Source organism: Bactrocera tryoni, chromosome 2 (assembly GCF_016617805.1).
Source record: "Bactrocera tryoni isolate S06 chromosome 2, CSIRO_BtryS06_freeze2, whole genome shotgun sequence".
Lineage (NCBI taxonomy): Eukaryota > Metazoa > Arthropoda > Insecta > Diptera > Tephritidae > Bactrocera > Bactrocera tryoni.
Window position 1 is genome coordinate 29,421,186 of NC_052500.1, and position 23,237 is coordinate 29,444,422.

Genomic DNA, 23,237 nt, shown 5'->3' on the forward strand with positions numbered 1-23,237 from the left:
ACACAGTTCAGCGAATTAAAAGACAGCGGCTACGCTGGCTAGGTAATGTTGTCCGGATGGACGAAAACACTCCAGCTCTGAAAGTATTCGACGTAGTACCCGCCGGAGGGAAGCAGAAGAAGAAGAAGACCTCCACTCCGTTGGAAGGACCAAGTGGAGAAGGACCTGGCTTCGCTTGGAATATCCAATTGGCGCCACGTAGCGAAAAGAAGAAATGACTGGCGCGCTGTTGTTAACTCGGCTATAATCGCGTAAGCGTTGTCTACGCCCATTAAGAAGAAGAAGATATGTAAAATCTAAAGTCTATGCGCACAATCCCGCTTCGAGTCAGGCCTTGAAACATAACATCAAGCGTGTCATTCGCCAGTTACCAGTCGAAATGATCGAACGAGTAAGCGAAAAATGAACTCAATGGATGGAACATCTGAGACTTGGCACAGTCAACATTTGAAAGAGATAATCTTCAAAAAATAATGATCATTCAAATGATGATACACATTCTTCATTAAATTTGATGTTTCTGTGTTTTTTCTTTAAAAAAAAGTAGGGATTCTCGAAAAGGGTCACGCTTTAATTCTTTCACGAGTTTTTCGGGCAAGGAATGTGGAATCCTTTCGTAACATCTTTAAAACAAAGTTTTGTAGTAAAGTATTTTCCTGACTTTGATTCTGGCAAGTCGCTAGAGTATGACATGTTCGGTTACTACACCTGAACTTAGCTCTCCCTTACTTATGTTAAATAATTTTTTTTATTAAATAAAAAACAAAAATACCAAGTCAAAAATTCTTTTTAAGATTTTCGTTATTTATTTATTGGACTGAATTACATTCAAATTCGTCGTAACGAACATAATTAATCGATACACAGTAGTTTTTTTATGAAACTAAGTTCTGTTGAATGTTTGTAAAGGTGTGTAAATGACTCCATGGGAGACAATTCAAATATGCAAAATGCTTGCTGCCTTTTTCGATTTACAATTATTTATAATTATTTATTGTTTCTTCGTGAATTTTCGGCACAAATTTGTGACTAAGAATGGACCAAAGTTTAAGTTTATTAGATTTGGTTTTTTACTTTTTATAATATTCACTTGTCACATTTCATAACCAAAATACAACTTTTTTGACAATTAACACTAAGTTTTTAAAAATTATAAAATTACAAAATATAACGAACTTAACACATTCGCGTGTGTGTCTAATATTATATTAATAATAAATATGTATGTGTTTATGTTTCTTCTTTCGAGTGTAACGTATAACTAGTCTATATGAATATACGCCTTTCTTGCTGTTCAAACAGAGCGAGTACATTCAGCTAACGGTTATCTATCAATTTGACTAATATTTACGTGTCTATTATAGTAGAACTACCGCTATGAAATTCGACTAACGTATTATATACCTTCGTTTTACTTCATTCTTTCTGCGAAATGAGATTATTGAGTAGGCATCTCCGAGATCAGCGATTAAAATCACTACTTACACATGTACACAGTTTCAACGCAACTACGCTTTCGTATGCATGTATGAATGCCAATAAACACGCAGTCATTTGTCGCTTGTCACGTGTCAGACACACGTCATATGACAGACACAGATGCAACTAATTAATATCTACTACTACTTAGACAGAAGTATAGGCAGAGCCAGATGCGCTGATACGCAGAGGGAGCAAGAGAGAGCGAGAGAGTTTGAGAGGAAATGAGAGAGGCAAGGAGTTCATGGAAGTTTGTGAGTAGCACAAGTAGTGTTTTCGTGTAGTGGAAGTGTGATAGAGAAAGCGGTAAACGCATGCACATTGTGCGCCTTAAAGTATGCAGCATGAGCGTTCCATTTTCTTCTCCATCTTTGGCATCTCTTGTAGCGCCAGCTCGACATGCTTTCGCGCCAACCACGACTGCTTTTGCAGGCGATTCACAATAATTCGGTACGTGCCGATTATATCGCTACGTGGACCATTTTGTATGGAGGCACGCAACATTGCAGAATTGACGCCCAGCTCGTCGAGCAGCTGACGCGCCTCATATTCCAGCGGTTTCACCAAAGTCAAGTCATCGGTATCTGTTGGCAGCATGATAAAATCTCCCGTCTCAGCATCGTAGTTTTTGAAAAGCGGACAATCGATGACCACATCTGCATTCCATTGACGATTCTCACAACCGTTACCATTGACCAATTGCCGTTCCTTCTCCAATTCCATGGGGCTAACTTTCTTCTTTAGCGTGCCGCAGAAGAAAGAACGTTTTGGCGTGTTTGGCTTTGATGGCTCCTTCGAGAGTTCGTTGGGCAGATCACGATTGATTTCGATTGGATGTAAAAAATTATCGACGAATACGCCGTCATTTTTGCGTGCATTCATATTAATTGGCGGCTTATTGGTCACCTCCATGTAGCGTTCGCGTAGTGAATACGATTTGCGCAGGCGTCGTGACTTTGAGCGCACCCAGAAACCGGAGCGCTTGACGGGCTTCGTACGTAAATTGATCTCATATTGCATGAGTTCGGCGCTGAGTTTTGGATAGCAAACGAATTGACTGGTGAGCATATCGTCAATGGTCGGACGACGTGCGGGTATGTGGATGAGGATGCGTTCTGAAAATAGAGTAATACGAATATAGTTATTAAAGAATAAAAATATTAAATTAATAATTAATTCAACAGATTTATATATTATATTACTGCTGAATATGTACCAAATAAGGTAGCTCTCGGATTGGTGGTAGTTCATTCGAAGTTTGCGAGGTGAACTTGCCTATTAGTTGTACACACTTTCTGTGGCTCAATGCAGATATGGCATGACATAAAAGGATTAGACTCTATTTTGTGGTGTATAACGGCACATAAAAATTAGTAGTCGAAAAGTTGGAAAATGTGTCCCAGTCTCTTGACAAAAGTACTTTAAGCAAATAACTAAAGACCAAATTGCAAATAAAATATATTGATGTAACATATATATATATATGACAAACCAAACCCGAGCGTTGCTTACTGATCGGTGGCGCCTTGCATAGTAACATGTAGGCTGATAAATTCTCTGGTTTTACGTCGGTGAACAACAGCTGGATAACTACATATATGACATTTAACGGATTAACCAATGGACTGAAATTTATCAGACGTACTTGGTCGACGGCAGCACTAAAAGACACGCTGGAACTCGGACGCCATCGCCAGGTAATCAATCAAATAGCTAAACATACAATGCTTCAAATGACAGCAGAAGAGTATGGCAGAGGAAAGCGGCTCTTCACCCAGCATTACTTAAAAGTCAACACAAAGAAGATTGAAGTTAGCCCCAGAAGTAATGCTGAATGAAGTAACTCAGCGTTAGTACAGGCATCGCAGGACCCCGTCCCAAACATTCCATACCTATGAGACGTTTTCCGAACATTTTCCAAACAGAAGTATTTGCTATAAAACTATAGCACTGAAAGTATTGCACATACTCAATGATAGTCGATCGGCACTTAAGGCGATTTCAGCTTAAGCGATTTCGTCGCTATTGGTGTAGCAGTGCATAGAACGCCGAACAGCCTATCAGTTGGCAACCAAGTACACCTCGCCTGGGTGCCAGGTCATAAGGAGGTAGCTGAGAATAAGCTGGCTGAAGGGAATGCCCCTCTGCACTTGCTTTCAGGATGGTCTCGCCTGGGTGCCAGGTCATAAGGAGGTAGCTGAGAATAAACTAGCTGAAGAGGATGCCCCTCTGAACTTGCTTTCAGGATGGTAGGACCGGAATCCTGCGTAGCAGTTGGTCCCCTTAGCTTAAAGGAGTTGCTACGTAGTGGGGAGGAAGCCAGGAAAAAAGGGAACAACACAACAAAGCCACCTTACTAGGCTTAAAAGCGTAATCAATTTCTTGAGAGACAAATTCAAGCTACTTATGGTATTATACATTGCTTATTATAGGCACAAGAAGGAGTCATTTAACAGGGGTAGAGGCTCTTGTGCAAACTGGCGGTTTTACGGAAATTAGCAGTCTATGGATGCAGGATCAAGGCCTTTGAATCTATGCATATAGAGATCACATCATCTCAATAGCATCCAGCAGTCTACTAGAATATTTAGTATGTGTTTCTACAGAGAGGAGAGCACTATAGAAACTAGGTCGCGCTGCAAGCTTCAAAAAGCCGTATATAATGTATAGTATATATTTATACCCTGAGCAGGGTATATTAAGTTTGTCACGATGTTTGTAACACCCAGAAAGAAGCGTCGGAGACCCTATAAAGTATATATATAAATGATCATTATGTTGAGCTGAGTCGATTTAACCATGTCCGTCTGTCTGTCTGTCCGTCTGTCTGTCCTTCTGTATATATACGAACTATTCCCTCAGTTTTTAAGATATCCTTTTGAAACTTTGCAAACGTCATTTTCTCTTCAAGAACCTGCTCATTTGTCGGAACGGCCGATATCGGAATACTGTAACATATGGCTGCCATATAAACTTAACGATCGGAATCAAGCTCTTGTATGGAAAACTTTCACATTTGACAATGTATCTTCACCAAATTTGGTATAGATTATTTTCTACGGCAACAATGTAATCTCCGAAAAAATTGTTCAGATCGGATTACTATAGCATATAGCTTCCATACAAACTGAGCACATAGTTACTAAAATAAATGCACCTGTGAAGGGTATATTAGCTTCGGTGCAGCCGAAGTTAACGTTTTTCTTGTTTTCACATAAATTTCATAAAATCGCATATATGTAGACACAATTCAAAGTTTTTTTTAAATATTTTTTATTTTTATCCTTAACAGATACTTACGGATAAGTCTTATGCATGGTAGACTCAACTGTCCGGGCAGCAGGTAGTCACCTTTCAATATCGCCGCCTTCAGGCCCGGTATTGTGGGCGCCCGAAATGGCATATTACCGACTACCATAAAATAAAGCAAAATACCAAGCGCCCAAACATCCACCGGCGCGCCGACATAGTGATCATCGGAAAACAGTTCAGGAGCAGCATACGGGGGCGAACCACAAAATGTGTCCAGCTTCTGATTGGCACCTACAAATGTGAGGTTAGAAAATAAAAGAATTAGAAAAATCAAATCCAGAGCTCAGTTGTTTAGAAATAGATATTTCTATCCACTTTATAATATCTTGCTTACAGCTACTTTTTAATTTTACTGGTGATGCTTGGCTGAAGTATAAGTTGTAATTCCGTTCTTTCTTTTACCATTTTAGCTCAACAAAGTGCTCTTGTAGGTTGGAACTGATGTCGTGACAAGCTAATGACAAGGGCCAGCAAATGGATAGCCTTAAGGATTACTTTATTAAGAAAAGTGCGCAAAAGGGTGAAAAAACAAAAATGGTAGATAACGAGTAGAAATGTGCAACTGAGAGTGGTTCACATACGTCAGCTTGCCCAAGGCTTTTGTTCAACTAAGGTGGTTCAACAAGCAAAGGTAATTTTTTTCAAGATATATTCAATTACCATCCGACAGTATATTTATGATGCGAAGGAGGCATTGAACTTAGAAAGGTTTTAAACTACGGGCATTTGGTCTATATTAAATGAGAAAAGAGGTTAATTTAAAAGTGAAGTTTGGCCAGAAAACGTTTAGCGTCTGACAGTCAGATGGATCCACATAAACTCATAGTTTGAGTACTACTGTTACGTAAACAAACAATATAACATTAAAAAAATTAAATGGTATACAAAGAGCAGCATGTGCGGGTGTTTCTGGGGCTATCAGGTCATGCCCGACTGATGCGCTCAACGTGATCCTGCATCAACTACCAATGGACATTTTTATTCAAAAAACAGCAGCTATTGCGGCGACAAGAATAAAAGAATTGGGAGGTTAGAACTAGCAGAACTATGCACATAGTGTAATTCTAAACAAGCTCGCCATTAATAAATCAGACTACATTCTCCCAAAGCTGGACTTCAATAGACACTTCCAGGTAAGGATACCATCTAGACGAGAATGGAGAAGAGGCTCAATAGAAGATGAGGATACCATCTCAGTCTATACCGACGGGTCCAAAATGGACAGCGGAGAAGGCACGGGGGTATTCTCCACTGATCTTGGCATATCTCTCTCTATACGTCTACCGAACTCGGCTAGCATCTTCCAAGCAGAAGGACTAGGCATAGAAAAAGCTTGCGAAGCTCTATTGGAAAACCACGGGAATATAAATAAAGCAACTATATTTACGGATAGCCAGGCGGCGCTCCTGGCCTTGTCTTCACCCATGACAAACTCCAGCACAGTACACAACTGCAAGAGAGCACTAAGCGCAATAAAAGACAAGCTCCAACTAAACTTAATCTGGGTTCCCGGCCACAGGAACATTTTCGGTAACGAAAAAGCAGACGAGTTGGCAAAGGCAGGAGCTTTCCTCAACGAACCCGAGGCGGAGATAATACCAAGTCCGCTAGGATCAATCAAAAGTGAGATCAATAGACAATTTCAACAAATTGCAAATAACAGGTGGAAAAACATCACAAAATGCGTCATAACTAAACAATTATGGCCAACATATGACAGGAAAAGACCCAACGACTTACTAAATAAGTCAAGGAAAAGTATTTACAGAGTAACAGCTACCACAACAGGGCACTGGCCATTTGGGGAACACGCATCCAAAATGGGTATGCCCAACAATGACATCTGCCGTGGCTGCGGAGTAGCAGGGAACAAGGAAACAATCTTCCACTTTCTCTGTGAATGCCCAGCTCTAGCACAGATCCGACACAAAACACTTGGAATCCATCTAGCACCAAACCTTGAATGGATTTCCACTAAAAGCATAGCGGACATAAGTAGTTTCATCGAAACCTCAAAATGGTTTGAAAGAGAAGGTGAAACGTAATAGCAGATACAGGAGGTTCTACGAACAGTGCATCAAAATGGCACATCAAGTGTTAATTGAGCCCGATAGGGCTGCACTCCTACCTACCTACCTACTACTGTTACGTCCATTAATTCGACAATGTTATTTTAGAAGTGTAGTTTTAAATGAGGCTATACTTTTTTCATAGTTGTTCGTTTTGCCAGCTGTTACTTGATTTGTACTACGTTCGGCTTGCTAATTTGTAATGCACAGACTTACTCCAGAATAACATTTGCAATTCGTCCAAATCTATTGCTAAAATAATGCCTCGCGCAGAGACAGAGTTGATAATTCCAGCAACCACGGTTTGGTTTCGCACCACGTTTAATGTATTGGATAATGCGCTGTAGAGTGCGTACCAAAGGCGCTATTGCTATAGTGCGGGATATCGAAGAAGACTCGAGTGGGTTCATCTACCAAAATTGAAGATGTGCCCATCCACTTTATGGAAGATTTTGCGGAAGAATCTTGCTTTGCTGACTTACAAACTCGTGCAATAATTGAAGCCAAACGACAAACAAGTGCATTTCACATTCGATGGATGGGTCAAACCAAAGTGGCCACCGAACCCGAAACCCACTATGGGTTCGTTAATAAAAAAAATTGTCGCATTTGAAGTGATAATAATCCAGAAGCCATTGTTGAGACGCCGCTACATCCTTAAAAAGTCACTGTTAGAGGAGGAAATCATTGGTCCATATATATAGAAAATGAAGCCTGCTATAACGTTACATTTAATGTGGAACACTATACATGATTAATAGCTTTTTCGTGCCGGAATTGAAGGATGCTGATTTGGATCATCTTTGGGTCCAACAAGACGGCGCTATATGCCATACAATCAACGAAACAATCAATTTATTCGAGGAAACTTGGGGAGCGCTGTATTTCGCCTCCTACGAAGTCGTGCGATTTAACCTTGCTTGACTGCTTGATGCGGCGTTACTTGACGCGATTGACGCCTTGATAGAGAATATTCTGCGCGTTATTGCTGTCTACATTGTCTTCTTGAAAGCCACATGGTTCAAAAAACATCCTATGAAATATCAGAGATGTTCGGAATTGTAGACGTGTGAACAGACGGATAAAACAACAAATTTACCACAGTACAACTGCTCTAGTGCTTCAGGGGTACTTAATTCGTGAAAAATCTGCAGTAGTCTTGCGGGTTAATATACACAGCTTCAAGCTATAACAATGCGTTTTCAATATACATACTTCATAGTTATTGTAATTACAGAGCTTCCAACCAACTACCGCTATTTATCTCAAAAATTTTTAATAATGTTCCGAATATTTCATTTGCTCCTAACTTAAACCAAATAAACCGCGTTCCAGGTACATGAATTATTCGCAACAACAAAGCTTTATGAAATATTTTAATAACTGAAATATTTTGCGCATTGGCCATCCATCGGCACGGTCTACTCACAAATAAGCCCTCGTCATTGAAAGCAACTTTGTTGGGAACAAATTGTAATTCTTTACACTTACATACAGACAAACGCATATACACCACCAGCACACCATTGTCACTCACCATTGATAAGTTGTGTGCTAAAACCGAAATCAGCCAGCTTCAAGCGATCCTCTGATAGCAGTAGCACATTTTCAGCCTTAATATCGCGATGCACAAAGCCCAAGCTGTGCTGTAATTTATCACCAAACGCCAGGCGTAGACGGAAGCAGCGCGAAAACATGCAAAAACAAAAATAAATACAAAGTGTTTGTAAGTAAACAGCAGAGGGGGACGAGTTGAAGGTAAACTGAGCAATAAGTACAGTGACAGAAAACACAAATCGCAATTTAATGGACAACTGGTCGCCAACACCGTCACATGGCAGGCCGAGTGCTCCACTCAGTGTGTCCTTTGGTATTGCCGCCGGCTGGTCGTCGCTGGCTGACTGCTTTCTGGCAGACTACTGTGATTGGCTGCGCCAACATAAAGTAAAATATAATTGCCAGCTGCTTACCATGTGTTTTACGGCTAACAACAGCTGCTTGAACAAGGGCGCAGCGTGTATCTCCCGCAGCGGGCCACCCTGGGTGATGTGATTGTAGAGCTCGCCGCCGCGTATCCACTCGGTGACAAGATATACACGTCCCAAAGTCTCTACCACTTCGAAAAGCCTGCGTCAGAGATAAAAGCGGAAAAGAGAGAAATAAAAAGTGAAACTTATACAACAAGCACTCGTTTGCACTATACATATGTACATATATAAAGGCTGATGCTGTGCAGAGCAGCGCAATAGGATGAAAAAGCGGGAGGAAACAGCAAAATGGCAGAGTCAACGTCGGATTTTTATGCCACTTTACCGTTACGTTGTTATTTTTCAGTTTACTCGGTTTTTCAAAACCAATGCACTGGATGCTGTAACTTGCAAAGGCTAGGAAACCGTTGCACACTCATATATGATTACATGTATCTGCACTAGAGAGGTGTACACACACTCTCATGTAAGTATAGATTGTTTTTCAAACAAATTCTGTCAAATAAGTGACGGTTTTTGTTTTTCGAAACAGTTGACTGAGGTCCGGGCTGACTATCACTGACTAAAAAATTGTATAAATTGAAGGAGTAGAGACTTTATCTCCAAGAACATGTTTTTAATTCGGAGATTTCTTTGCCAAAGATTATTGGAACAATGCAATAGCTCTCGATGACAATGTGCCATGCTCTATGCCCACTTAAAGCAACTTCTTTATATAATGTTTTAAGATTATCGTATTCATTGCCGAAATCTTTTCTGAATTATTTGAAAAGCAACTTCTTCTTCTTCTTTACTGGCGTACACACGTTATAGCCGAGTTAACAGCAGCGCGCCAGTCGTTTCTTCTTTTCGCTATTTGACATCAATTCGAGATACCAATTGCAGCCAGGTCCTTCTCCAGCTGATCTCTCCAACGGAGTAGAGGTCTTCCTCTTCCTCTGCCTCCACCGGCAGGTACTGAATCGAAAACCTTCAAAGCTGAAATGTTCTTTTCCATCCGGACAACATGACCTAGCCAGCGCAACCGCTGTCTTTTCATTCGCTGAACTATATCGATATCGCCAAATATCTATTTTAAATAATTTGTTCTATCGACTGCGGTACTCGCCGTTGCCAATACACTAAAGACCCTAAATCTTTCGCAGAACCTTTCTCTCGAGCACTCCTAAGGCCCACTCATCAGATGATGTCATTGTTCTTGCCTCCGCACCATATAGCAGGACGGGAATGATGAGTGACTTCTACAGTTTGGCCTTTGTTTGTCGGGAGAGGGCTTTACTTTTCAAATGGCTTTTTAGTCCGAAGTAGCATCTGTTGGCAAGAGTTATTCCGCAATGGATTGGTTGATTCGCAAGGTTGATTTTGTTGATGGTGCTGATGCTGGTTCCAAGATAAATTAAATTATCCACGAATTCGAAGTTTTGATTGTAAACAGTGAGGTGTGAGCCAAGTCGCGAATGCGATGACTGCTTTTTTTTGGTGACAGAAGATATTTGGTCTTATTCTCGTTCACAATCAGACTCATACGCTTCGCTTCCTTATCCAGTCTGGAGAAAGCAGAACTAACGCCGCGGTTGTTGAGGCCAATGACATAAATATCATCGGCGTACTCCAGCAGCTGTATACTTTAATAGAATAATGTTCTTTTCTATTTAGATCTGCAGTTCAAACTATTTTCTTCAGCAATAGGTTGAAGAAGTCGCACGATAGGAAGTCCGTTTGTCTGAAATCTCGCTTGGTATCGAACGGCTCGGAGATGTCCTCTCCGATCCTGACGGAGCTTTTGGTATTGCTCAACGTTAGCTTACACAGTCATATTGGTTTTACGGGAATACCAAGTCCAGACATAGCGGCATAGAGACAGTTCCTTTTCTTGATTTCGAAGGTGGCTTTTAAATCGACGAAGAGATGGTGTGTGCCGATCTTGCTTTAACGGGCTGGGTAAAGCACTGATCGGCTGAAATTTTCTGTATTTTATATAGAATTCACTAAGATTAAATGCCGACCACTTTAATATATTTTGCGACATCACAATTTTTGTCGCTCTCTGTGCCATATTTCATTTTCCACTCCATTACCATAAATATATTTCATCACGTGACCGCAAAAGACAAGTTACTTATTTGACAGAGTGTGCGAGCAAAAATACACACCAATTTGCATGAGTTTCATATAGTCTGTTTACCCCTTTTTCACAGTATCCTGTCATTTTCCGCCCGCTTCGCCTTCTTACCTTAAAATATTGGGATGATGTACGCATTCGAGCGTCGCTATTTCACTGGAGAGCATACGCAACGCTTTCGCATCCAAGCCACCACGGTCAACTACTTTGATAGCCACTTTGTCTGCAAAGCAAAAAAAAATAAAATAAAATGAAAATGGCAATCAAAGTGAATAAGAATAAAAGAGTGGAAAGCCACACAAAGTCAGAAGTGAGTCAGCTTTCTCTCGGCTGAGCCTTGAACAACAAACGATTGTACGGGCTTTGGCATTTACATGAATGGTACTCGACTTAATGGATATGTGATTTGAGTGAGGAGGACAAGTCTATGAGCATTTTTTTTTGTGGAACACAGTGAAACTTCGAAACATGCAACCATAGAAATGTTTGGTGAACTTTGTGAAGTGTGCATTTTCTACTTTTAGGTGGTTTTGTTGTGAGACAAGTTAAGTAACTTACTTTAGTGATCTTTGGAATAGGAAATGGATGTAACTATTATTGTAAAAATTCTTAATGTTGATTTTAGCTGCGTTTTACGTTCTTAGCATACTCGCTTATAAAAAAAAAGCCATAATATCATTTTCAGAACCTCGAGAGCTTACCGCGTGTTAGTTGGTGTACAGCTAATTTGACTTTGGAAAAGTTGCCACGTCCAATATCGCCGCAAAATCTGTAAAGGCCGATGCGCCGGCCGATGGTTACCTGAGAGTTAAAATAAAGTAAAATTGAATTAATGTTATGATGAAAATTTGATAAAGAATTTGTTTACAAATATTTCCCGTTTTAATTGTTTGGTGCACACTACTCTATGATGCTAATAGTCGTATAAATTTTCACAAAAAATAAATTTTATCTCTTTGTGAAAATGTTAGACATTTAGAGTCTCAGATTTAAAGGATAGGTTAGGTAGTTTAAGAGGTCGTTTTTAAGAAAGATCTTGGCTACCACAAGGGACCAGCGTTGTAAGCTATCTAATTACTATTTAATTACAACACTGGTCCCTTGTGATACTTAATAGTCTAAAGGATAGTTCTTTAGGAACTAAACATCTAAAATTACATTCCTTTTTCTACAATATAATCTTTGAAAATATTTTTTATTCATAGAAAGCTACGTTTTAAGGAAAGAGCAAGATCTTTAATTTATTTTTTCGTTTTCTTTTTTTTTCAAATATCTATGCAAAATGTTGTGCCTAAATTTACTGTCGATTGGCGCAAAATTGACGAAGATGTCGCTGTTTCATGAACAGGATCAGAGCTTCAAAATAAAATCGTTTTTCTTTCAACTAACAATATATTTGTGAATACTTATTATTTTACAATAACAAATTAACTATTTCTTTTACAAAAATTCACGTTATTCCTTCAAAGTTTTCTCAAAAAGTGAAAAATTTTTATATTGAAAAACTCCCAGCTTTACTTGGACGATTATCCAAAGATATAATGTTGGTTCAGGTGTAAAGAACATAGTGTATTAAGTTTATTATGAAGTTTGTAACACCAAGAAATAAGCGTCTGACCATGTATAAGAGGCAATTTTTTATAGGCAAAAGAAATCTCTAGAAAAACCTTATACATAAATATAATGAAGCTTTAAGAAGCTTCATTTTTAATATCAAGCAACTGGTTGGAACCTATCTATGCGAACTTCATAAGACTGAGTTAGATCCCCGCGACCTGGAGACGAGTCAAAACTATGTTTATCCCGAAGGCTGTCAGATGCTCCCACGTTACCGCCAAGGATTTCAGGCCCACCAGCCTCTACTCCTTCTAACAAACAACTCTCTAGAGACTGATGGACTGGTACATAAGGAGGCGCTTTCCGAGGGACCATATATCAGGGGCGTAATATGCTTATTGTAAGAGCAAGTCAGTGAATATTGCCCTGCATAATATCGTGTCATGACTTGAGAAAGCCATTGCGGTTAAGGAATTCCTTGATATTTCTTCTTCTTCTTAATTGGCGTAGACACCACTTACGCGATTATAGCCGAGTTAACAACAGCGCGCCAGTCGTTTCTTCTTTTCGCTACGTGGCGCCAATTGGATATTGCAAGCGAAGCCAGGTCCTTCTCCACTTGGTCCTACCAACGGAGTGGAGGTCTTCCTCTTCCTCTACTTCCCCCGGCGGGTACTGCGTCGAATACTTTCAGAGCTGGAGTGTTTTCGTCCATCCGGACAACATGACCTAGCCAGCATAGCCGCTGTCTTTTAATTCGCTGAACTATGTCAATGTCGTCGTATATACCTTGATATATTCCTTGATGTATAGAGCTTTAAATAACATCCTACCGGAAGCAGTCGTAACTTCTCTGGGTGGTCTTGGGGAGACATCCATTTGCGGCTCATCTTGTATAGGAAGCTGTCATGGAAGCCGAATATGGAAGAGAGATCAAAAAGGGCAAAGGTACTGCGTAGAGGAGCTATTCGCAAAAGGTGGGGTCTCTTACCGAAAGCGGCCCTCCGATTCTACGACACCATAATGAAGCGCAATATGTTTTATGGATTCTTTGTGTAGTGGAGGGCTCTAAAAAACACCACACTTGCAAAGAAACCCAAGAGCATTCAACGAGCTGCGCTCATCAGCATGTGTGGTACCCTAAAGTTCACTCCAACCATGGAACTTAACGCTATGTTGCACATATTGCAAGTATACATCGTCAGAAGGTGTTTGGTTGCTATAAGACTCACTTACTTTGACTTCATACCAGATCAATTGAATCATGGAGTCGCCAAACCGAACTATGGCGCCTCTTTCTCTGTCCATATACCGGCGAAACAGTTATGGGTGGGAAGAAATCGTTAAAGGAGAGGGCAGTGAGCTTCTTTACGGATGGATCAAAGCTTGTGGGGAAGGTTGGTGTAAGGCTTTACTTTCAGGAGCTCTTTATCAACTCCAGATTCAGACTTCCTGTCTATTGCGATACGATTGTATTTGCAAGCCGAAATTACAGCCATTAAGGTAGCAGTAGAGTTACTGCTGCGGAGTGCAGACGTGCCCAACCACAGATATAACAAAGCGGCAATACTAGCGTTGAACTCATTAACAATGCGTTCAGGCCTGGCAGTGTCTAACATCGCTATCAATACGATCGAGTGTCTTTCTGATATGACTGGTATGGGGGACAGACCACAGCGGAATTGCAGGAAATTATAAAGCTAGCAAGAAAAGGCACCCTAGAACTGTTATCGGTAATGCAGGAGTGGATCGGTGCTCTTGTGTTCTACTACTAGATAGCTGGGCCCACATCGGTACATGTGCTGTCGCAAAAGCCTTTGGCTCAAGATCGATCGCAAGATATAGTGTGATCACTTTGCCCTTAGTAAGCCTAACCTCCCCCTAGTTGTGGAGCTTTTAACAGGCCATTGCCCTATTGGCGTCCCCGCAGTAAGGCTGAATGGAAGAATACGGGGTGGAAACAACTCAACACTTCCTTCTTGACTATCCTGCCTTGATCAGACTCAATCACTTGGGAGCGCACACCATCAGACATCCCACCGAACTGACGGAAATGGAAATTAAACATCTGTGCAAAGTTGTTTTGGCTCACTAAGCATTTTGCTAATTTATAAGTTCAAACACAGGAGCTCTTCTTTTCTATGGCGTCACAAAGGACTGTATGTAGCAGTCTACGAACGATCTTTGATCAGCCATCTAACCTAACCTAACGATGACATATATCATAGTGCTGTCATAAGTCTTTGGATTTTTTGCAATAGCAGGTATCTTAATCTTTCTGGTTGTTAGAATAAAAGATAAGTGGTTTATGTTGACCCCATATTACTTAGCAAATTAGTGTGTCTTCCTATCCAGAAGGTTTTTAAGTCTATAGCAGCTAGTCAATAAAGCGAATGAGCGTCATTAGAAAGATCAGCTGGAAAACTACCGGCGAAATGTATAGTTTTGTAGATTACTGTTATTTCTAAACAAATTTAATATTATAAGTAAGTAATAATAACTAATCTAAGCTATTATTATAATCACTTCAGGAATCAAAGGGAGAGTTGTGACTTGTGACTTATCAGGATTGCCATTATCGTATTATCCATTTAAATTATACACTTATGAGACCAAATGTTGATAAGAATTGCCTTAAACTCTGACTAGCAGCTAATTTAATTTACTTGTCAATATATCTGCTATGCCCGCATCTAAAACATTTTGTAATCGCTAATTTCAAGCAACAAAGCAGTATGCCACTTAATGCACCTTAAATACCCATGAGCTTACATGAACGTTTATTATTCAAATGAATGCACCCATACACATGTAGCAGTATACCATATTGCAGTATATATATGTAGATATCGTGACTTAAACGCCATGGGTTGCTTATTAACGGTATCTAATTATTATTGATTATCACCTACGCTTGCTAAGTGAAATTCATATCAGTATTATAAACATACACATTGTGTTGCATCATAAGTACATTGTGTATATACATATGTATGTGTGTACATATTAATCTTATACATGTATGAAACGTGAACATAAAGCGATTGAATTTCACATCACTCATACGCCCCGGTCGCCAGTGCTCTCTGTGTCAAATCGTTGTAAAGTCGCTTGTGCTTATCATCCTCAGCCTTCTGCTGTTGACAACTTGAAAATGTCAAATACTTGACACGTCAATCGAGCTTTCATATGCTGCAGATGGAAGGGTATTTGTGAAATATATGGTAAATCAGGAGATTTCATGAGAAAGATTTGAAGGGTGCATTTTTTCGTTATTTCCGGGTTTTCTGTCCCATTTTATCCTATCTTTAATATATATTATACTACATTTACTATTGTCTATGTAGATAAGGTTGCTCTCATAGTTAAGGAAGAATTCCTGGTACCGTTTACGAGTTAACACAAGGGAAACCCAATGTGGGAGCTAGCTGAGCCCAGGTGTCAATTCAAATAAAACTGAACTGGTTGTATAATCCAGGTGATGTAAAATCCGGGATGCACGCCTTTCTTCTCTGGGGGGACTCTCGGCTTCACGCTGTCGAAAAGGTGATAGAAAACTATCATGGAAGATCAATGTTGAAGAGAGAAACAGAAAGGAATTAGTTGCCTTATATTGATGTAAAGGAGTTATTGGGAAGCTGTGGGGACTCTCACCAAAAGTTGTGTTTTAGTTTGAATAACCGTAGTTATGCCAATAACTTTCTGTGGTGTATTTGTCTGGTAGAGGGCGCTCGGTAAGGCCACACTCACTAAATAGGTAGAATGTGTTCAACGAGCGACTTTCATTGATATCAGTAGTGGACTAGGTATAAAACCGATTATGACACCAAATGCCATTCTACATGTAGGACCCGTGGACATAGCCGCCAAATGCATTGCTGAGAATGTTGCTATCAGACTTCAAGAAGACGGGCACGTTAAGGGTCCCAAAGAGGGGCATTCAGCAATCCTCTCCCATCCCAGATAACTCAGACCATTGCGTCAAGTAAACTTCTCATAGCGGCATCTACTCCATGTACATGCCTCGGAGGGATATGTGGGTGTGTCGGGGTCTCTGGATAGGCGCAGTGAGCTTTTCGTTTTTTTTTATTTTCTATCAAGGTAGCAACAAATGCACTTCTCCGAAGTGCGGTTACTTTTAGGGAGATATTCATTCACTCCGATGGCAGATCTGCTATACTGGCCTTGAACCCGCTGCAATAAAGGCACCCTTAGCCAAATTCGAATCTATCAACATCGGAACGAGCAGTTCTCCTCCATTTTTGTACCTTTGGACGCTAAATCTATGAGTTTCAGCAAGCGTTGGTCAACAACCAGCACTTGTGGTGTTGCGAATATTTTCTGGCCCATAGTGGACTAGCTCTTATCAATATTCGCATCATCGCAATGTTAGGTGAATACTTTCCCTTTGTCACTCAGACTATTTAACTACTTAACTTAAGGAGAGTGTATACATATATATATATAGGATTTACAGAACACAGCTCCTGCTCAAAGAGCCCTAAACCGTATGGCCTTACCAACTTCACTTTTATCAATTATTCGCACACGTATTAAATTTAAGTGAACAAGGAGAACGGACAGTTTCATTCTCTCACTTTATGCAAATTTACCCACAGCACGGAGTACATTGTTGTTGTTGGTGTTTACTTGTTGTGCAGCTGCTTCTTTACATGAATATGTAAAGTATATGTAGCTTTCGGAGGTTATCAGCCGATTGCCAGATCAAAGCCAGGTGGTGCCACCTTACCCAACATGGGAGCTAACCAACATCATATTGCCTTGCTTCCGACTTCACCAATCCGTTACTGCGGTTTTACCTTTCTTTGTGCTATTTACCGTTGCTATTGCTTTAATTGCTTCAATCGCGATTTGCATGCATCGAATTTGTGCGGCTTTTACGGCAACCAGTCCTGCCCGAAGGCAAAGATGGAAAAGAGCAAAGTGCCCCTACGAATTACATTTATCCATCTAGTAGAGGCACAAACTGGCGACCATGCCGACATATGTACTTGAATTTTGGTGTTGCTTGTAGTTGTTATTGTTGTTTAAGTACACATGATGAAACATACGAGCATTACAGTTATAACAATATTTGCACAAGTCGGTACACAATTAATCCATCAGAGGAAATTACACATTTTTTCATTATTAAATTTAAACGCTTCAGTGATTGCGTGCCGAGTGGTCGCCTGGTAACAGCCAACAACCCCACCCTGTTGCGTTTGTGCTTTGACCAAAGTTCTTACACTTCAGCGCTCAGCTTTCATTATCAAGGCAACTTGACAGCGTGCTTTATTGCTGTTTCTATGCATTTTCGTTGCCATTGTTGTTGTAATTTCGTAGCTTTGGCTTAACGCCTGCGGGTCATGACTGTTCGACTCGGCGCAATAGCCATGTTAAATGCATGCATGAATGTGTCTTATGTGCGGTAACGGGGCGCACACAAGTTGTTGGAATGGCCGATAGGAAATGCGATTGCAGTTCCTCTTGTAATTTTGCGTCTAAAGTCTAAATGCGATTGCAATTCCTCTTGTAATTTTGAGTCTAAAGTATGTTTTCCTTCGTTGTGATATTCGCGGGTATATTAAGTTTGCCACAAAGTTTGTCACAACCAGAAGAAAATGTCGGACACCTTATAAAATGTATATGTAAATAACTGATGAGCGTACCGAGCTTAGTAGATTTAGCGATGTCTGTCTGTATAAACGCGAACTGGAAATTCAGTTTTTGTCGTTCCTTTCCTCACAAAAAGCTGTTAACTTGTCAGAAACACCGTATCGGACCACTATAGCATATAGCTGCCATGCAAACTGATCGGTCAAAACCAAATTTTTACTGTTTGGCACGAATTGGACATTCCTGGTGTAGCCAGATCCTTTTCCACCTGGTCAACCGTTGCCAATTCGCAAAGGACCATAAACGGCCGCAGTATCCTTCTCTCGAGAACTCGTAACGTCGACTCATCAGAAGTTGTCATCATCATCAGCAAGACGGAAATAATGAGTGACCTATAGAGTTTGGTGTTTTGTCGTCGAGAAAGTACTTCACTTCTCAATTGCCTACTCAGTCCGAAGTAGCACCTGTTGGCAAGAGTTCTTCTACGTTAGATTTCGTGGCTGACATTGCTATGGGTGTTAACACTGATTCCAAGATAGCCGAAGTTATCTACGGCTTGGAAGTTATGACTGTCAACAATGACTTGAAACTCAAGTCGCGAGTGCGACAACTGTTTGTTTGATGACAGTAGATATTTCGTCTCGCCTTCGTTCAATATCAGACCCATTTGCTTAGCTCCTTACCCAGTCTGGAGAAAGCAGAACTAACGGCACCGGTGTTGGGAACTAACCCCCGGTAATAATATCAATATCAGCTGTACACTCATATAGAAGATTCAGCTTTGCAGCTGGAATAATTTTCTCCAGAAGAAGATTGCAGAGTTCGAACGATAGGAAAACGCGTTGTCTGAAATCTCGTTTGGTATGGAATGACCGACCTTGACGGAGCTTTTGGTATCACTCAACGTCAGTTTACAAAGCAGGTCAGGAAAGTTGTTCGAGCACCATGTAGTTCGGAGTGGCCAGAAACGATTATTTTACATATGGCTGAAGTAGATCACGACTTCCGGTCTTAGACCAAGTATTTTTTGAGTAGCCAAAGAACATCTGTTTGGAAGCGAGCTAAAGTGAGAAGGCGAACCTTCCGTCATCAGGGTTGTGCGCTGGGTTTGGGATCCGCCACGTAAAAAGCACCCCCCATGAACAGGAAGTAACAGCCTCGGATGAGAGACCCCCTTTTGATGACGACTACGGAAAACGCTAGGTCGTAATGCATATATATTTTATTTAGTGGAATATTAAAACGACACTCTTACTTATCTTTACTCAAAATTATATTACTTTTAAGAAAAGGATGGTAATTTGAAATTTCTCCCAGAAAACTCGTTGGAATCTCGCTACCTAGATACCGACTAAGTAGATCTGATAACAGAAATAAGGCGCTAAAACTTTCTTGTAAAAGAAATGCTCAAAATGATACCAGCTTTGCAGTCGCACTTGAACTCTCTCTACGGACATCCAACTAAACCTTTTATAATTGAAGTAGAATTTAAAAGTGCTTGTCATCTGTTGTACATTTTTTTCGAATAATTTTTTAAGGTGTTCAGAAATCTATGTTCTAGGTGCTTCTGTGTTGCTGAGTACCCGGCTAACTAGTATTTTAAAACAGGTTGTAGTTTTGTTTCACCAGTAATTGGTTAGGCGTAAAAAACAACCTACAGAAGAAGTTAGACATGAAAACAGCGACACATTTTCTATGATCCTATATAACCTACATATATTACATGTATTATCATTAATTTTACATCAAAGCCTTTACCGTTGCGCATGCACATAATATAATTTGCAAAACTATTTTTATTTTTCGGTCCACTATTTCTGCCTTCATTATGAGCAAATTGCTTTATTTTTGCATTTTTGCTGCTTTATCGTATGCCGACAATTACGGCAATTGGATTTCGGTACAATAAAAATAAATACAAAAACATTTGCTAGCCCATTTTGTAATTTTCCTCCCTAACCAAGCACTGAGTGCGGAAAAGCCTTACAAGTTCGACGTGTTCGACCGTTTCTACGTTCAAGTCCAAGTTCAAAGCTGTCGATGTGCCGCTATTTGTGGGGTTTGTCGCACTTTACTATATACTCATGCTTAAACACGGTCTATTAGGTTCATAGACCTCTTTATCTGCTACATGCCGTTGCGGCAGTGAGTATTATAGGCAAATATCTACACCTAGCAATTGTACGAGGAACACGAAAGAACGAATGAAAATGTAAAGGTATAAATGAGAATTGCGCAATCGACCACGAAATATAGCCACATGTGCCCCACGAATGTTTAAGGGTGCGGAATTAAGGAAATGGCTTTGAGGTATTCAACATATAGTTGGCGCTGAAAGCGCGTAGTTCTAGTTTTATTCGTCGCATCGGGTCATGCTATATCTTTTTAGAAAGCTCATTTCACGCGCTAACACGTGTTTGATTGATTGTCGTTTCTTTTAAGTCGTTCGTGAGTTATAGCGTCGCAAACATGGAGCAAAATAAAGAAAATACGGCATATTTTACAGTACTACTACGATAAAGCCAAATATGCATCTCAAGCCGCCAATAAAATTTGTGCAGTTTATGGACCCGATACAGTTTCCATTTCCACCGCACAACGATGGTTTCAAAGTTTTCGTTCTGGTGTAGAGGTGGTCGAAGATGCGCCACGCCCCGGAAGGCCTGTCGTCGAAAATTGCGATAAAATCGCTGAATTGGTCGAAAGAGACCGGCATAGGTCAAGAGCTGGGCATGAGTCATCAAAAATTCATTTCAATTTCAATAAAAAAAAAATTCAATAAAAATACCGCAAGACTTTTTTGACAACCCATTATATTAATCGGTTTATCGGCCTACGAAATAAAGATATTCCTTTAGATATGTCATAATATGAGTTAAATTGTAGTACTACAAGTATTTTCAATGGATTACTCGTATTTATGCTAAGTAAAGAATGGGACAGCTCACTACTGGACTGAGTCTAAGACCAAATCAGCCAGTGTTGGTCAACTGCCCACTAGGGAAAAATATATGATAGAATCATCTCAACACTCGCTTTTCGAATGTTCCGTATTTGCCAGTTCAAGGCGAAAACTTCTTGGATCACATACTAAAAGGCGTTTTCGCTGATAGCTGAAATTCTAGTACAGAAGTTATTTCGTTTGTCTTCACAAAGGACTGTCACCAGTCTAAGTGTAATCTCCCGCCATGCTGAGTGATCAGCCATCTTTCCTAACTTAATCTAATGTACTCTAATATATCGTTATTATATTAGAGTACATTAGGTTATGTTACTATAATACGATGACTTCTTAAAACTAAAGTTTCAAGTTTCCATCATACACCTGTATCTTGATTCAAAATTAAGAAAGGAACTTTTCAATGAGATGCCAAGTTTAATTAGCTTTCACTTATAGAAAAATTGTCTCTCCTTGAGTAAGATAATTTAGGTTATGTTAGGTAATGAATAAACCTATTTGGACTGCTAGCGACGCTTGACCGTTGCCCAGAACTCCTAGGTTTGGATCAAAAGACCTTGCCATAAATTTATTCAGGTGGCTAAAATCAATTCCAGCTAATTCGCAGAAAAGAATATGTTCCAATTAAAATGCTTCAACCTTGGTCTAGCGAGCCCTAGACAGTCAAGAAGTTAGTGTATAGATGTTTCCATCTTATCTTCTTTCCTCAACCTTGATAAGTTGCGTCCTCCAAAATCTTTAGTCTCATCGCAAGAGTGGCAATGGGACAGTGTGCAGTTAGAACACCAATCATTTACCGCCATGTGAACCCTGTTAAAGTGGACCTTTTAAGATCCACTCTGGACCAGAAGTCTTTTGCAACCCCACAAGTGCTGGTTGCTGACTAACACTTACTGAGCTCACGCTTCCATTCCCTTCCTGATGAAGGTGCTAGGCACTCAGACAGGTTTAATAAGCAAGTAACTTATTTCTACCGCCAGTGAGGTCAAGTACTCTTTGACTAGTTTTGAGTTCACTGTCAGTGAGCTGCATAGCAGCTCAGCTAACGGAGTGGATGCATACCTCCTAAAAAGAAGCCGCACTTTGTAAAAATATACGTGCTGATATCCTGCCACTTCTGCTTGAAAGAGACTATAGTTCTCTGGCTCTCTGAAACAATTTAAGTAAAATGGCTTTAATAATAAATTGAGCCAAGGGATCGCCAAAAATTTATATCAAATCAGCTTGCTGAAGTTAGATTAATAAAAGAAAGTGACGGTAACGGTGCGAGAAAATCAACAATGGGTGAAAATTGAGAAGAGAGAGCGCCTTGAGTACTTCAGTTTCATGGTAAGTTATTGCCTTGGTATCTACTTCTCTTATTAGAAAAAATACTTAAATATTATTCTATTGTCCTAGCTCTTGGTATTTCCTCTCGCTATCAATTCAGGATTTGAGTCTATTGCTCTCTTGTTCTCTTATTGTAGCGACCATAAGAAAGCAATGAATTATATTTCATTAAAGTATTTGAAGAGAGATGACTTACTACTTTTTCTAATACTATATTCTTCTAAAAACTTCCCGTTATTAATGACTTGAACAGAATGTTGTTTCACCACACCTGCTAACTTAGAGGATATAAAACTTAACGCAATTGAGTGCTCCTAATTTTTGTGTACTTTATATTTCCCTATCCCATTTCTTTTAACAACTTTAGCTATTTATTTTAATCTCCCTCCTCATTCGGGCGCGTAATTACCTCGTGTCCGCATCTTGGATCGCACTGCAGCGCTTTCGTTAGCCGCTGGTAGGGCGGTGTGGCGGGTGGACAGGGCGGCGGCACTAGCACTGACTCGTGATAATCACCTGTGGTATCCACGACTGCTGTTTTGTTGATGGCACCTTTTACACCGAAATACACAATGTCGTAACAAGAAACAAAACAAAGTGCAAATACGCCGTCAGTCGGCTGGCGTTGAGCGAAAAAAACGGCGTTCCTAAACGGATAAACGCAACTGCTAGGCTGCCGTGGAATAATATCAAGCAAGACACTAAGCGTTCGAAGGAGCTCGGTGTGGGCAGAGCAGGTCGTCGTATGTCTGCGGCGGATGTTCTTGGTTGCTGACAAGCGCTTGTTGACCTCTTAATGTTGT

General features: G+C 40.2%; 1 protein-coding gene across 1 annotated transcript; it reads right to left on the reverse strand.

The window, feature by feature from the left end:
* Window positions 1-783: 783 nt before the first annotated feature.
* Window positions 784-23,214, reverse strand: LOC120769243 (sucrose non-fermenting protein kinase 1). Its single transcript, XM_040096143.1, has 7 exons — window positions 22,844-23,214; window positions 11,672-11,771; window positions 11,082-11,193; window positions 8,831-8,987; window positions 8,398-8,506; window positions 4,780-5,022; window positions 784-2,594 (listed from the first exon to the last, which is right to left on the reverse strand). The coding sequence occupies exons 3-7, from the start codon at window positions 11,135-11,137 to the stop codon at window positions 1,810-1,812; spliced, it is 1,350 nt and encodes a 449-aa protein (XP_039952077.1). The 5' UTR covers window positions 11,138-11,193; window positions 11,672-11,771; window positions 22,844-23,214; the 3' UTR covers window positions 784-1,809.
* Between the last annotated feature and the right edge of the window lie 23 nt (window positions 23,215-23,237).